The sequence below is a fragment of the Pristiophorus japonicus genome, chromosome 5 (assembly GCF_044704955.1).
Source record: "Pristiophorus japonicus isolate sPriJap1 chromosome 5, sPriJap1.hap1, whole genome shotgun sequence".
In the NCBI taxonomy this organism is placed as follows: Eukaryota; Metazoa; Chordata; class Chondrichthyes; family Pristiophoridae; genus Pristiophorus; species Pristiophorus japonicus.
The window spans coordinates 37,367,661-37,384,842 of NC_091981.1; the positions used below are offsets into that span (position 1 = coordinate 37,367,661).

The 17,182-nt window shown below is 48.1% G+C and overlaps 1 protein-coding gene across 1 annotated transcript in view; it reads right to left on the reverse strand.

The window, feature by feature from the left end:
* Positions 1 to 3,353: 3,353 nt before the first annotated feature.
* The window catches only part of LOC139264064 (collagen alpha-6(VI) chain-like), a 178,460-nt gene continuing 164,631 nt past the window's right edge, over positions 3,354 to 17,182 (reverse strand). Inside the window, exons 37-40 of the mRNA XM_070880162.1 lie at positions 10,753 to 10,852; positions 10,627 to 10,667; positions 5,397 to 5,441; positions 3,354 to 4,040 (exon numbers count right to left, since the gene is read on the reverse strand). Coding sequence (XP_070736263.1) covers positions 3,865 to 4,040; positions 5,397 to 5,441; positions 10,627 to 10,667; positions 10,753 to 10,852 — 362 coding nt within the window. The 3' untranslated portion in view covers positions 3,354 to 3,864. The remainder of the gene's footprint in view (positions 4,041 to 5,396; positions 5,442 to 10,626; positions 10,668 to 10,752; positions 10,853 to 17,182) is intronic.

The window sequence follows — 17,182 nt, forward strand, 5'->3', positions numbered from 1 at the left end:
GGCTTCCCTGGGTGCGTTGCCCAGCTGAGCACACGTGTTGCACCTGTGAACACAAAGTTCCAGGTCTGCATCTATCCCTGGCCACCAAACGTGTGACCTGGCAATTGCCTTCATCATGACAATGCCCGGGTGCTCATTGTGAAGTTCTCTGATAAACACCTCTCTGCCCATCTGGGGCATGACTACTCGGTTTCCCCACAGTAGGCAATCGGCCTGAATCGAGAGTTCATCCTTGTGCCTATGAAACGATTTAAATTCCTCAGGATATGCCCCGTATGTGGCTGCTCAGTCCCCATTCAGGACACATTGCTTAACTAAAGACAGTAGCAGGTCTTTATTTGTCCAGACTTTAATCTGATGGGCTGTCACAGGTGAGCCTTTGCTTTCGAAAGCTTCAACAGTCATGACTATCTCAGCATCGTGCTCAGTTGCTCCCTCAGTGGTGGCTAGTGGGAGCCTGCTGAGTGCATCGGCGCAGTTTTCAGTGCCCGGTCTGTGCCGAATTATGTAGTCATAGGCGGCTAACGTAAGTGCCCACCTCTGTATGCGGGCCGATGCATTCGCATTTATGGCCTTGTTGTCGGCCAAAAGTGACGTTAGGGGTTTGTGATCTGTCTCCAGCTCAAATTTCCTGCCAAACAGGTACTGGTGCATTTTTTTTACTGCATATACACATGCTAGCGCTTCCTTGTCTACCATGCTGTAGCCCCTTTTTGCCTGGGACAGACTTCTGGAGGCATAAGGTACCGACTGTAACTGACCATTGGCATTCACATGCTGCAACACACACCCAACCCCATAGGACGACACATCGCACGTTAACACAAGTTTCTTACATGGGTCATATAACGTTAACAGTTTGTTGGAGCATAACAAATTGCGTGCTCTATCAGAAGCCCTTTCCTGGCTGTCCCCTCAGAACCAATCGCGACCTTTGCATAGGAGCACGTGTAACGGCTCTAACAGCACGCTAAATTTGGGAAGTTACCAAAATAGTTTAGGAGCCCCAGGAACGAATGCAGCTCCATCGTGTTGCGGGGTCTGGGTGCTCTCTTGATCGCTTCTATTTTGGACGCAGTAGGTCTAATCCCGTCTGCTGCTACCCTTCTCCCCAGGAATTCTACCTCTGGAGCTAGGAAGATGCACTTCGCCTTTTTCAGTTGCAGCCCTACCCGGTCCAGTCTGTGTAGCATCTCCTCCAGGTTGTGGAGGTGTTCTTCAGTATCGCGACCCGTGATGAGGATGTTGTCTTGAAGAACCACCATTCCTGGAATCGACTTGAGGAGGCTTTCCATATTTCGCTGAAAGATCGCGGTGGGCGAACGAATCCCAAACGGACATCTGTCATACTCAAAGAACCCCTTGTGTGTCGTGATCGTGGTCAGCTTCTTCGACTCACTCGCCAGCTCCTGGGTCATGTAAGCTGAGGTCAGGTCCAATGTTGAAAAAAGTTTGCCACCGGACAGCGTTGCAAAGAGGTCCTCTGCTCTCGGTAGTGGGTACTGGTCTTGGAGTGACACCTGATTGATGGTGGCCTTGTAATCGCCACATATCCTGACCGACCCATCTGCCTTGAGCACCGGCACGATTGGGCTCGCCCAGTCACTGAATTCGACTGGCAAGATGATGCCTTCCCTCAGCAGGTGGTCCAATTCGCCTTCTATCTTTTTCCGCATCACATACGGCACCGCTCTGGCCTTGTGGTGTACTGGCCTGGTGTCCGGGTTTATGTGGATCATTACCTTGGCCCCATGAAAGTGCTGATGCCGGGTTGAAATAATGAGTCAAATTTGTCCAGGACCTGTGAGCATGATACTCACTCCACAGAAGAAATTGCATTGACATCGCCCATTTCCAGTTCATGACAGCAAGCCAACTCCTCCTCAGTAGTGCGGGACCGTCTCCCGGGACAATCCAGAGTGGCAACCTGTTCTCTGAATCTTTGTGGGTCACGACTACCATGGCGCTGCTGAGCACCGGAATGATCTCCTTTGTATATGTCCTAGCTGTGCGTCAATCAGCAATAATTTTGGCCTCCTGGCCTTGGACACCCACAATGTTTCGAACTGTTTGATACTCATCAGGGACTGGCTGGCCCCCGTCTCTAGCTCCATTAATACTGGGATGCCATTGAGGAGCACTTTCATCATTATCGGTGGCGTCCTGGTATATGAACTGTATATGTGCTCCACATGAACTCGCTGAACTTCAGCTTCCAGCAAATTCCCCCAGTATTCATTTGGCCTCATAGGGCTTACATCAGGCCCACCCTCCTCGTACATCAACCTGGCTGCAGGCGTCCTGCACATACGCGCCAAGTGACCGCTGACGTTGCAGTTTCTGCAGGTATATTGCTGATACCTGCAAGCTCTGGCTGGGTGTTTGCCTCCACACCTCCAGCATGAGCTGGAGGCCCCATTGTTGGAAACAAAAGGTCCATTACCAGTCGATCGTCTTTGACTGTCTCTGTAACTGTCCTTAAGCGCACCATTAACAGGTGTTCATGGTCCCATTACTGGCCGCATTGTCCATTGCGATGGCATGAATTGCCGTTCAGCTAGCCATTGTCTCTGTTGAATTCCCCCATTGGGTTCGATTACATGCTGGGGCATGTCCGATTGCCCTTGTCTGCTGAGAGAACTATGTGCCGCATTAACAATGTTGACTCCCTGGTCGTTTACTGCATTTGAGCCAAGATTTTTGTCATACATCATTCTGGTCTCTTCGTCCCCTGAGATAAATGTCTGGGCTATCAGAGCCGCAGCTTCCAAGGTCAAGTCTTTGGTCTCAATCAGCTTCCTGAAAACCCCAGCGTGCCTGATGCCCTCAATAAAAAAGTCTCGCAGCATCTCCGCTCTGCATGCATCTGGGAACTTACATACGCTCACCAGTCGCCGGAGATCTGCCACGAAGTCTGGAACGCTTTGCCCTTCTCGCCGCCGGTGCGTGTAAAACCGGTGACTCGCCTTGTGCATGCTGCTTGCCGGTTTAAGGTGTTCCCCGATTAACTTACTGAGCTCTTCGAATGTCTTGTCCGCCGGCTTCTCTGGCACGAAAAGGTCTTTCATCAGGGAGTATGTTCTGGATCCACAAACCGTCAGGAGATGAGCCCTGCGTTTGTCGGCTGAATCCTGTCCCAACCATTCCTTAGTGACAAAACTTTGCTGTAGTCTCTCAATAAGGTTGTCCCAATCATTACCAACACAGTACCTCTCTTCTGTGCTGCTCGTGGCCATGCTCGCGCGGTTTAAATCCCAGTTTCTCGTCGCCAATGATATGTCCTTACTATAAAGTATAAATGCACACAAGGCCCATGCTTGAGAGAAGGTCACTTTATGACCAATTACCTTTATTACCAAGACCTCATGGTACATGGGTTACAATGATAGTTGAATACATGACAGAAACGTTTAAGATTCTGACTGGACTGGACAGGTTAGATGCGGGAGGAATGTTCCCGATGTTGGGGAAGTCCAGAACCAGGAGACATAGTCTTAGGATAAGGGGTAGGCCATTTAGGACTGAGATGAGGAGAAACTTCTTCACTCAGAGAGTTGTTAATTTGCGGAATTCCCTGCCGCAGAGAGTTGTTGATGCCAGTTCATTGGACATATTCAAGGGGGAGTTAGATATGGCCTTTACAGCTAAAGAGATCAAAGGGTCTGGAGAGAAAGCAGGAAAGGGGTACTGAGGGAATGATCAGCCATGATCTTATTGAATGGCGGTGCAGGCTCGAAGGGCCGAATGGCCTACTCCTGCACCTATTTTCTATGTTTCTATGTAAGTCACTGTTATTATCCCGATGGAACATTCCATGTTCTACCTTGCAGAGACACATATTAAAAAAAATATATCAAATAGTATTTAGAAGGCATATTTTAGACACAAGGCTTCACATTCCTCTCGCGTGTCAAATCTGTTCTTGTTTCCTCCACAGCCACCGTACCAGAACCTTTTGCAGACTCGGAATGTCTTATTAAAGAACCATTGTAATCTGTAGTTGGAACAGTTTCCTTTTTCGCGATTCAGTGCACACACATCTAGAATGAAAAGAATGAAGTAACTGAGAAATTTGTAAGGAATTAATCCGCTTTACAAGTCACAGCACTGTAATGTTTGTAAACAAGGGACAGACCTTAAGGAAACAAGTTTCAACAAAGCTCTTGACTGTTGTTTTGACACACTGTCCATTGTATTCACTGCCATGTTAATAGCCCTCCTATAGAAACCAAGAGTTGTTGGCCAGTGAGACAAGTCAGATACCCAGGTACATTCAAATGAAGTGACCTCTCAATGACCCTATAGCGTTAGTGCTGGAGGGCGCCAGTGATCACGATCCCGGCATATTTCACAGAATTGCTGGACTCTGCATTCTATGGTCCATAATCTTCAGAGGGTTGATCACCATAGAAACCAGAGCTGGAGAAATGGTGTCATGTCTTATTCTGAAAACCTGCTCACCAATGGGAAAAACCTTGAGAGTTCTTTATTGATTTTCAGCCACACGGAAAACAACTGTTTCAAGTCTCTCCTGAGACCAGATAACCTCTTTGCTAATGCACATAAAACTTGTATGGATCCCGTTTAACTGCACATTATGCTGTACGGAAACTTGTTTTGTGTTCTTACCACTTCAGCTTTCGTCATCGATTGAGTATTGTGGGGAAAGTATGAGGGACTAATTGGATAGTTCTTTCAAAGAGCTGGCACAGACATGATGGGCTGAATGGCCTCCTGTGCTGTATGATTCTTATTGTTATGATAGAAAAGTAATAGTTTTAAGATCTGCAGGGTTTCCTGAGGCAGGAGCAGCTCAGGGTCCTGATCTCAGGAAAACTTGTGTATTTTCTCGATGAGTCGAGTAATTCTGATTCAAATCTGCGTATGTGTTTTTGGAATGAAAGGCTCTTGCCATTTTTGGCAGTGTGCAAGCTAAAGCTAATAATGCATGATGAAATGTGCATGGAACCTCAAGGGTGCTGCAGAATTGGCTTGTTTTAGAGAGGTGGTTGTTGGCCTTCACCACCTTGGCAGTGAGCTACTGGAGCGGATTGTTCGCCCGTTATAGAACACGGCCAACTTTCCGTTCCATCGGTTTCAACATGAAATGATAATTGGACGGGTTCTATAGCGGGCTGGGCACTCCATCCACCAGCTCACCGCCCAAGGTGGAATTACCCGCAGCACGTGCGTTTCAAATCCTTCTCTAGGCTGAGATTAGTCATTTTCAGTGCTGGGGGTAGAGCTTGACTTTGTGCAACAGAATAAAACAGGCGATAGCAAATCGGCAGCCTGTTCTACATCTCTCCCGATTTTTATTTCAGTCAGGAAATATGTAAAGCGGGCTGCAGCCAAAATTAACCCCTTGGTTTCTACAGCATCTTATTTCTATTTACCTTCATTCTCCATCTCGTTTCCTTGGAGTTCAACCAAAGTTTCACCTGCAAAGAAAATAATTAACTGTAAATAAAAGCATTGTGTTGAAATTGCAGTTCTTTCAAAAAGAAAACAACAGTTTTATTAGTTTTCTTCAATGATTCTGGAAATAAAATCACTTAAAAAAAAAGGTTCTCTTGAGATCTTGGTGATGTTCTTGACGGCGAAGATTCCCACTGCTGAGGAAGGCAACCTTTCTCTTTACCCTGATTCACGTTTTCATGTGTCAATAATAGTAGATAACAGACTCAGGGTGGGGAGAGAGGTTGTGACTGAGATGCATTACCTGATCCATGAGGCAACCTTCTATACTGCACTACCTGGGCCTCTGAGGAGTCAGCTGCTTTGTTTGGCTCATTGACCATTGGACCTCGATTTTAACTTGGTGTGGGCAGGGACCGGGGGATGGCGGGTTGGGGGCTGGTGGGTGGGTGCTGGGACGAGTCACAAACCCGCAAGTCCTGCGCAGCGCATGGCCTGGGAGTTTGTCAACTCCAAGGCCTCATTTCAATGGTGCTCTTCCCACCGGAACCCGGCCAGATCCTGGCCAGCAGGTGGGAAATGTATTTCTGGCAGTAGATGCAGCTCCTGGGAATCTGAGGGAAAGGTCCCCGGCACTAAAGTACGCGTTTTTGAGGACTCCCAAGGATTTTTGAAGCATTGGGCTCGGGAGAGAGTGCTGGTTGAGGAGGAGGGGGGATAATGAAACTGGAGGCAGTGGAGACCCAAGCTTTCTTTGCGGGGCCCAGAGGAGCATTCCTACCACTTCTGGCCCACAAGGAAACCTACTTTTCTGTAACAACAGCTCACCTTGCCCTCACTGCAGCTCCTGACAGTTTTGGCATGGCAGGCAAGGCGTCACTGCTCCCCTGCTCAGGCCTCAGGCTAAAATTGTAATCGGGTTCCGATTATGTCATTGGGGCCCGAACTGCATATTTAAAGAGGGACCCCACTGTGTGTCCTGCTCACCTGCCGAAAACAGCAGGTTAAAATTCAATCTTGTGGCGGGTTAATATGGAAAAATGTCCTACGGAAGTTTTAAAGATAAAATAAATGAGTTGATGTCAAGCATTTGTTGGATGGTTAGGAGAGGTGACTGAAAATTTGGGGAAAGTGATGTGTCTTCATAAGGCTTTTACAGGTGGAGAAGTAGGTACAGAGGTGAAGGTGCCTGGGGAGGGAGTTTCAAAGAGTATTGCTGAGGCACTGAAGACTCTGCTACCAAAGGAGCAGGAGATGAATTGGGGGTGAGAGTCAGAGGAAGAAAGGTAAGGCTGGAGAAGGTACAAAGGTAGCATGGAGTGAGGATTTTAAATCTGATCTGTTGTGAGATGGGGGACCCAATGTGGGCGGCTGGATGTTAAGGGGTGGGTATGTGGTGAGTGATGCTTAGTTTGGGACAAGATGCCAGCAGTGTTTGCACAAGTTGGAATTTATGGAGGTCGAAATTGCGAAGTTAGCAAGCTGGTTATTAAAAGGTTGATTCTAGACTTCAGGAAGACATAGACAGGCTGGTGAAATGGGCGGAAAGGTGGCAGATCAAATTTAACTCAGAAAAGTGTGAAATGATGCATTTTGGTAGAAAGAATGAGGTGAGGACTAAATGGTACAATCCTAAAGTAGGTGCAGGAACAGAGAGACCTGGGGTATGGTCTTGGCCCTCCAAACCGTGGTCTAGGGTACACGTCGACTATGCAGGCCCATTCTTGGGTAAAATGTTCCTTGTGGTTGTAGACGTGTATTCCAAGTAGATTGAATGTCAGACAATGCCGGCTAGCACGTCCGCTGCCACCAGTGAAAGCTTGTGGGCCATGTTTGCCACACACGGCCTACCCGATGTCCTGGTGAGCAACAACGGGCCATGTTTTACCAGTGCTGAGTTCAAAGAATTCATGACCCGTAACAGGATCAAACATGTCAGATCTGCCCCGTTTAAACCAGCGTCCAATGGTCAGGCAGAGAGAGCAGTACAAACCATCAAGCAAGGCTTGAAGAGCGTAACTGAAGACTCAGTGCAGACTCGCCTATCCAGAGTCCTGCTTAGCTACCGCACGAGACCCCACTCACTCACTGGGATCCCACCTTCTGAACTGCTCATGAAAGGAGCACTTAAGACAAGACTCTCGTTAGTTCACCCTGATCTACATGAACAGGTAGAGAGCAGGCAGCTTCAACAAAGTGCATACCATGATAGCGCAAATGTGTCACGCAAGATTGAAATCAATGATTCTGTATTTGTATTAAATTAGGACAAGGTCGCAAGTTTCTTTCCAGCACTCGTGGCCAAAAAGGGGAGCAGGGTGTTTTGGGTCAAACTTTCAAATGGACTCATTCACCGGAAACACTTGGACCAAATCAAACTCAGATTCACGGACTATCCTGAGCAACCCACCTTGGACCCAACCTTTTTTGATCCTCCAACATACACACCAGTGGCAACCGGCACCATGGTTGACCACGAAGCAGAACCCATCATCCACAGCAGCCCAGCAGGGCCCAACATACCAGGCAGCCCAGCAAGGCCAGCTGCACAGCAGCCCAGCAAGGGTCCAACATATGATTGAACAACACCAGCTTTCACATCGAGACGATCAACCAGGGCAAGAAGGGCCCCAGATCGACTCACATTGTAAATAGTTACACTATTGACTTTGGAGGAGGGGGGGGGGAGTGTTGTTATATATGTAAACTTGTATTTACTCTGTACAGCCACCAGGGGGCTCACCCCCTGGAGTCCCAAGCGATCCCATAATCCCTTGGGAGCACAGGTATTTAAAGAGGCTTCACAATTTGGAGAGGCACTCTGGAGACCTGCAATACAAGACTAAAGTCACATTTTACTTTGAGCTCACAGTGTTCAGTCTGACTCTTTCTCCATACACAACAGGATTGACTGGGCCTGTATTCACTGGAGTTTAGAAGAATGAGAGGGGATTTCATAGAAACATATAAAATACTGATAGAACTGGACAGGTTAGATGCAGGAAGAATGTTCCTGATGTTGGGGAAGTCCAGAACCAGGGTAGACAGTCTAAGGATAAGGGGTAAGCTATTTAGGATCGGGATGAGGAGAAACTTCTTCACTCAGAGAGTTGTTAACCTGTGGAATTCTCTACCGCAGAAAGTTGTTGATGCAAGTTTGTTGGATATATTCAAGAGGGAGTTAGATATGGCCCTTGCGGCTAAAGGGATCAAGGGGTATGGAGAGAAAGCAGGAAAGGGATACTGAGGTGATGATCAGCCATGATCTTATTGAATGGCAGTGCAGGCTTGAAGGGCCGAATGGCCTACTCCTGCACCTATTTTCTATGTTTCTATGTATGCGTGCATGAACCCTCGTTGAAGGTGGCAGGGCAGGTTGAGAAAGCAGTTAAAAAGGCTTACGGGATCCTGGGCTTCATAAATAGCGGTATGGAGTACAAACGTGTGGAAATTAAGATGAACCTGTATTAAACACTGGTTCGGCCCCAACTGGAGTAGTGTGCCCAATTCTGAGCACCACACTTTAGGAAGGTGCAGAAATGATTTACGAGAATTATTCCAGGAATGAGAGACTTCAGTTATATTGATAGACTGGAGAAGCTGGGGTTATTCTCCTTGGAGCAAGAAGATTGAGAGGACATTTGATAGAGATTTTCTAAATCATGAGAGGTCTGGACAAAATAGATAGAGAGAAACTGCTTCGATTGTCAGAAGGCTGGAGAACCAGAGGACACAGATTGAAGATGATTGGCAAAAGAACCAAAGGCGACGCAAGAAAAAACTTATTTTACGCAGCGAGTGGTTGGGATCTGGAATGCACTGCCTGAAAGGGTGGTCGAGGCAGGCTTAATCTTATCTTTCAAAAGGGAGTTGGATAACTATCTGAAGGAAAAAAATTGCAGGGCTACGGGGAAAGGGCCGGGGAGTGGGACTAGCTGAGACCAACTGGCCGAGTGGTCTTCTTCCGTGCTGTAAATATTCTATGATTCTAGAGATGATGATGGTGGTGGATAAAAGTTTCAGCGGCAGTTGGAGTAAGGTGTGGTGGAGATGGGAAATGTTGCAGAGTTTGAAAGTAATCAATCTAAGTAGTGAATGAGATAAATGGACAAACAGAGCAATGGAACTATTTCAGCCTGAGCAAGTAGCCAGGGAGCGGGATGGAGCAGACGGCAAAGGTGAGTTTTGGGTGGGAGCCAAAAGCAAAGTCTTCAGTCTTCCTAATGTTCAAGTGAATGGAAATCTGGCTTATCAGACAGAAAAGGTGGTTGTGTTCTGGAGTTGGGCAAGAGGAGATTAAAGAGGTAGAGGGTGGGTTTCATTGAAGAGATGAGCTTGATGAGAATGAAGAGAAGCTGCAAAGTGATAGCATATGCAATTGGGTCAAGGTTATGGATCAGTGAGGGCTTCAGAGCAAGAAGGCCTTCAGCTCAGTTTAATCTCATCCTTCCAGAACACTAACCCTACCATTTTACCCTTCCAGCTTTAACATTCAGCTGAATTATAGCACATTGACAATGCGTCACTCCCTTAGTACTGTCCTGGAGTACTAAGCCATGTCATGTGCTCAAATCTTTTTGGAAGCTACAACCTCCTGGGCCAGAGAGGAATATGCTAGCAATTGAGCCAAGCTGCCATTAACTGGCATATTATGGGTTATAAGGCGCTTTGTGGGAGTGAAGCCAGGTAATAAACATTTCACAATTTCCTCTGATGTCACTAAAGGCAAAATAAATAATACATTTCTGCAATGTTTGGGTTAATATTTATAGTCACAGGAGCGTGATCAACTTATTGTACTTATTGTATTTGCAATATTTTAATTTTTTTGGCTGTCGTTAGTTCCTGTTGAGGTCACATTTTGATATATTAATTAAAGGAAAACAATTAAGACATCAGCTTTTCCAGAATACATTTATTCCTTGAAATCTCTCATGTTAAATCAATGAAGACACATTCAGGAATACATTTAAATATTTTTTGGAACTTGCTGCCCCAAAAGGCTGTGGATGGTTAGGGACAATTGGAGCGTTCAAGACTGATATCGCTAGATTTTTGTTTGGTAAGGCTATTATAAATGTGGAGCGGACGGGTAAATGGAGTTGAGGTACAGATCAGCCATGATCTGATTAAATGGTGGAGCAGGCCCGAGGAGTCGCATGGTCTCTTCCTTTTCTAATGTCGCTATGATCCTTTTTGTTTACTTACCATCGTCCTTTAGTTCGTCCATGTTTTCCATGATATCCACTCTGAAACAAAGAGGTGATACAATAGTCATTGGGGATTACTTACATTAATGTTCAATATCTGGTAGTGTGTTTCTGTAAAACATACCGTTCTAAATCTGCAGATGTTCTAATTTCCTCTGTTCTCCAAAATTGTATTCCTCCACATTCCCTCTGTAGAGCTGCGGGTGGATAGCTGTTGAGTGCCACTGTAAAATATAAAAATAAAATATTTCTCTTTACGAGAATCCTGCCAGTGAGTCTGCATTAAAATAAAACACGAGATAAGACTCCATTAATTACCCGATTCAGGGAACGCTGCAGATTAAGGAATGACCCAGAAAGGACTAATTCTATTTCATAAAGTTCTACGGTCACTTTTTGAAGCTCTTATGGGACAGCTCTTATGGAACTCCGGCCATGACTTAAATATTAATAAGAAAGAGAGGGGGTGAAATTTTGTGCCGCCCCGTTTGGGGCAGTAATTTTTTAATTGTGGCAAATTGGGCATTTCACCCCAGGAGTGAAGTGGGGGGCAGGTGGCGGGGGGGTAAATGAGGCGCTAATGGCCTCAGCTGGGTGCTGCAGGGGTGCTATTCACAGCCACTCCCCTCCCCTTTTATAGGGGGCACTGGAAAAAGGAAAATTTGATTTTAGTGCCCAAAAAAAAACCCAAAAAAAGGAAAAAAAAGAGGTCCTTGTAAATGTCTGGTGTGTCATCCAGGGCGGGTGGCACCGATTAATGTTTTTGTTTTGCAGGTAAACTCCAAAAAGAGTTTCACAGCCACTTACCCAATTTCAGCTGTTCAATTCATCAATCAGCCTTCAATCATAATGTGAGCATTGTGCCATTTATGCTTTCAGAAGCTGTCCATCCTGCACCTGAGCCTCCCCAAGACATTCTGGAGGGAGAGGAAGAGGAGGAGCCGAGCACTGTGTCATTGCATCTCTCACCCGCCGGCACCAGCTCAGAGACTAGCACTACGCGTTCATTAGAGATAGCTTAGTCTTCTTCTTAGGCAGTCCCTTGGAACCAACTTGCTTCCACACTAAAAATGAGTTCTCGGGTAACTGATGAGTCCAATGTGGGACCTACAGTCTCTGTCACAGATGGGGCAGGCGGTGGTTGAAGGGATGGGTGGGTGGGGTGCTTCGGTTGTCGTGGGCTCCTTTCGCCGTTTGCACTTGACTTCCGCTTGCTCCCGGCGAAGAGACTCGAAGTGTTCGGTGCCTTCCCGGATGCTTCTCCTCCAGTTTCAATGGTCTTGGGCCAGGGATTCCCAGATGGCGGTGGGGATGTTGCACTTTTTCAAGGAGGCTTTGAGGGTGTCCTTGAAGTGTTTCCTCTACCCACCTGGGATTCTCTTGCCGTACCGGAGCTCCGAGTAGCACGCTTGTTTCGGGAGGCCCGCATCGGGCATGCTGACGATGATATAGTCTAGCAGATGCCAGTGCTTGGAGCGAAGGTGCTGCCATGAAGCCTTGTACTCATCTCTCTGATGGAACAAGGTGTTGGTTATGACAAGGCTATGTTCTAAGCATTTTATCAGGAGGAAGGTGTCATGAATTTCACATTACTGTCTATAACTGTATCTTACCATGCTATACATGACTGTAACTGGATATGACCTGTAACAATATGCATACCTTACTACCAGGGCTGCACTTGCAGGAGACACTCCATACCTGTCCCACTGAGGTATATAAAGGGAGGTCTCAGGCAAGTGCAGCACTGGAGAGCTGGAATTAAAGGTGCAGGTCCTGAGTAACCTTGACTTCAGCATGTGTCTCGTATAAGTCAGTGCATTAGAGTCAGGACTTAACAGAAGGTACCGTTGCAGTTGGTTTTCCCTACACCTTCTCTGTCAATCACACCTCCCCAGAGGTCTGTGTCCTTTCCAACTCTGGCATTAAAGTCGCCAAGGACGATCAGATTCTCACCCGTTGGGATTCAAGGTCGGAGTGGAATTCCTCTTTGGTCTCATCTGTGGCCTCCAGTGTTGGAGTGCACTGATGACCGTAGTGCACTGGTTCTGGGTTAGAGTGAGCTGAAGGCGTTCACTTATCCCGCAAGGGGAGTCTCTGAGATGTTCAACTCTCTCATTTTTTATGACGAAGTCTACCCCATGGAGGCGGCGTTCTTCTGGTTTGCCTTTCCAGAAAAAGGTGTAACCACCTCCTTGCTCCTTGAGCTGGCTTTCCGCTGCCCGCCGAGTCTCGCTTAGGGCGGTGATGTCAATGTCGAAACGTCTGAGCTCCTGGGCAACGCCAGCAGTATGGCGTTCCGGTCTGTTGCTGATAGGGTTGTCTATGAGGGTCCTGATGTTGCAGGTCCCGAACTTCATTTTAAAGGGTGAAAGATACCTGTGCGTGAATTCTTTTATTGTGGGGTGGCGGTTGTACACCAGCTACCACATGAACTTGACAAAGCAAGGTCTTGGTCCAATGGCAAGGGGATCCAAGACAATTGGAGACCAGACTCTGCTACATCGGCCTAGTACACACTCACACAAACATTATCCTATGAAACCCAGCCAGAGAGAACTTGCGGGAAGGAAGGAGGAGGACATTGTGTAGTCCTCCCGGCCTTGCTGTTGTCTCGTACTACACCTTCCCTGTGCCCCGACCCCGCTGCTGGCCCACGTTGTGCCGCTCCTGGGCCCCGACCTCGCTCTTGGACCCCGAACTCGCTCTTGGGCCCCGAACTCGCTCTTGGGCCCCGAACTCGCTCTTGGGCCCCGAACTCGCTCCTGGCCTCAACCTCGACCTCGCTGCACCTGTCCCCGGCCCTGGTCCTGGGCCCCGACCTCGCTCTTGGGCCCCGAACTCGTTCTTGGGCCCCGAACTCGCTCCTGGGCCTCAACCTCGACCTCGCTGCACCTGTCCCCGACCTCGCTCTTGGGCCCCGAACTCGCTCCTGGGCCCCGAACTCGACCTCGCTGCACCTGTCCCCGGCCCTGCTCCTGGGCCCTGACCTCACTCCGAGAGACTCAGCTACCTGGGTTCCGGTAACGTCACACTTCAATGTTGTCTCCCTCTCAGGACAGCACATGCTGAGTCCTGGGGTGCTCCTCTGAACCCTGCTGCCAGTGATGGTGTTCCTTCCCAGGTCGGGTCGGGTTAGCTTAGTAGAGGGGTCTGAACTGGGTGATGCACCGGGGCCGAGCAGGCTGGAACAAGGCCTTAGGGAAAGGGAACCTCGGGAATCATCTCCCGGAGGGCAAGTTTGCACGCGAGATCTGCTCCACAGGGCTCAGATGAGGACCTCGATGGGGAGGCATTTACACAAAGGGTGATGGCTATGCACTCTGACATCATAGGTGCAATGGCAAGGCTACCCAAGAGCCTTTCGGCAGTGGTACAGTGAGTGGAGGAATCTGCCTCCAGCATTGCAGAGAGCTCTGCGCACCCCTTGGAGCCTATCATTGCCAGTGTGCAGAGGATGGTGGACTCCTTGAGAGAGCGTGCGGATCCAGACCTAATGACGCAGGTCATGGGCGACGTGGCAGCTTCCATTGCAGCACAGGCGGAAGCAACTCAACGTCTTAGTGCTGTAATGCAGACAATGGTTTGTGGCATGGAAGCTCAGACAGCTCTCATGCAATCTCAAGTTGATGCCACACAATGTCTCCATGCTGTCATGTAGTCAGTGAATGCTGGCAAGGCCAGCTGTAATCTCTGACCCTGTCACACAGCAGCCTTCCATGAACTGTATTTCAGCCACAGGGGACACACTACGAGGAGCACTAGATTAGTTAGACCAAAGAGGGGCTATAAGGAAATGTACAAGGGTGATTCAGTAAATACATTATGTAAGTTTTTTGATGTTCTGATATAAATTTTGATTGGAATATTTAATCTTTGCTGTTGTTTCTCATTTCAGTTTTGGGGCTTTGGAATGGAAGGGAAAATGGATGTGGTGATGGGGATGTCCAGAGGAACCAGGAAGTGGGATGGAATTCACTGGAACCAACTCTGATGAGACAGTCAGTCAGTCGCACGCCTTCCTTACACAATGGCGATGGGCTCGCTGCCTCCTCCATTGCTGTTGTTGTTGCTCCTGTTCCTCCTCCTCCTCCTCCTTGGGTGCTGCAGCTATGCCTGGTGACAATGGCTGCGTCCTCCTGATGGCCAGGTTGTGCAGCATGCAGCAGACGATGACAAATAGAGACACCTGCTCAGGCAACTACTGGAGGACTCCTCCCGAGCGGTGAAGGCAACGGAACCATTGCTTGAGCACTCCGATGGTCTGCTCAAAGATGTTCCTGGTGGCGGCATGGCTCTCATTGTATGAGTGCTGGGCAGGAGTGTTGGGGTTGCAAAGGAGAGGCATGAGCCAGGTGGAGAGCGGATTGCCCTTATCTCTGAGCAGCCAGCCACGAGCTTGATGTGGTGGCTGGAACAGAGCTGGCAAACCGGTCTGATGCAGAATGAAGGCATCGTGGCTGCTGCCAAGATAGCCGGCATTGACAGTGAGGATTCTGTACGTGTGGTCGCAGACCAGCTGCACATTCAATGAGTAGAAATCTTTGCGGTTACGGAAGACCTCTGGATTGTGATGTGGTGCCCGCAAAGCAATGTGGCTGCAGTTAATGACACCCTGCACCATGGGGAAGCCCGCTATCCTGACGAAGCCACAGGCATGCAAGTGCTGCTTCTCTCTGGTCATGGGGAAGAAGATGTAGTCCCTCCTCCTTCTGTACCGAGCATCTATGACCTCGTGGATGAAGCAATGGACGGCAAACTGGAAGATGTTGGCGATGTCTCCTGTCGCTCCCTGGAGGGATCTATTGGTGTATAAATTGAGTGTGATGGTGACCTTGACTGCCACTGAGAGAGTCGTCCTCAACCTGGTCTGAGGCTCGAGGTCTGAATGCAGCAGATATCAGAGCTCTGTGACCATGTTCTTGTTGAAGCGCAGTCTTCAAACACACTGTTTCTCAGTGAAATTTGATGTAGGAGAACTGCTGCCAGAATACCCTGGGTGGATAAGGTCTGCTGTTGCCAGCCCTGTGGGGCCATCTCCCTCTGGCCACATTTTGATGCCTTTGTCCCTGTCTTTCTCCCTGTGACACTTCATCTTTCCCTTTGCATTTGTCTTCGCCTAATTATCCTCCGATTGTGACGTTAGAGTAGGACGTCAAGAGCCAACACAGCCCCCATGAAGCGAGAGAAATGTGAGTTGAAATCTGCCCTGAATGATACTGGAGAATAGTTAGACGGCAGAACATTCCTTGAAGTCAAAATCACTGATCTGTCCACCAGCCACTCTGCCTATGTGTTAGCAAGCGGCAGAGTAATGGCCGACAGAAAACATTTTTCAAGATGGCGCCTTTAAATAGCACACCTCCGGCCGACTCCCGATGGCAACTTGACAGCTCAAGCTGTCGCTGTCACCGCCAAGCGATAAGTGAGGGTGCGCGGCCGAATTTCACTTCCAGGATGGTAAAGCGCGCTGCCCATGGTGATGACATCATCATCAACGTGCGCAGCCAAGCGGGGCGCTACCTCATACTGTCTCTGCGAAACCACTGCCCAATTTCACACGGTGGGGGGGGGCGCTTTTATTGCTGCGCCCGGGAAAAAAGCATTTTGTACCCCCCGGAGATGCTAATGGCAGTCGCAAAACAAGGCAATTTCGGCCCCACAGAGATGTAGAGAGTGTCTGTTTGGGGCAGAGTTAATGAAGCAGCCTCGTTCTGTTGCCTGAGGAGTCAGTGAGTGACTTCTAACTGCACTCTCACTCTGTCAGTTCACTGTATCACCAATTATCCCTCCGCATGGATTAGAAAACATTAACAGTAAGAGGGGTGACCAACCAGGACCGACAGGCAATCTATGTTTCCAATCAATGTCTTATGGGAGAAAGCAGAGTGAAAAGGGAGGCTGTACTTTCAGCACAAACCCATGTACTTCAGCCACGAGGCCGAGTTCGGGACGGCATGAATTCAGATTTTAGCAGACCCGCCACTGCACCTGCTTTGATCGATACCAGCTTTTCCTCGTGTTCTAATATAATAAGTGAATGTGTGCAGCATTCCTCTTATGCTGAGAGTTATGGCTCACACAGGGACGGGCAGTGGAACCTTGGCTTGCTCTGGACTAAAGACAATTTGGAAATAGTCGAAAATTCTTACCTGCATCCCTTGATTTACATGTTTTGTTTTCATTCTCAGAATTTGGGCATCACTGGCAAAGCCGACATTTATTGTCACAAGTTTACATCGTTCTTCATTTGCTAACTTTAGTCTAAAGTATGCCTTAATAACAAACAGATGGACTATCCTAAACTCAAAGCTGCCTTGGTGCTGACATTAACAAAGAAAGATGTACCCCTGTTATGGAGTGAAATCTTCGACCTTGTTATTTTCAGTGAAGTAAAGTTGATGTGAATATAAATGAGGTGTCTCTGCTCTATTCTCACAGCTTTCATTAACATTAGCAATCCACCCTCTTAATGGATGTACTCCTATCCATTTAACTTAAAATGAAACATGACTTGGATTGTATTTGTACCATGGTCTTATGAAGCATATACA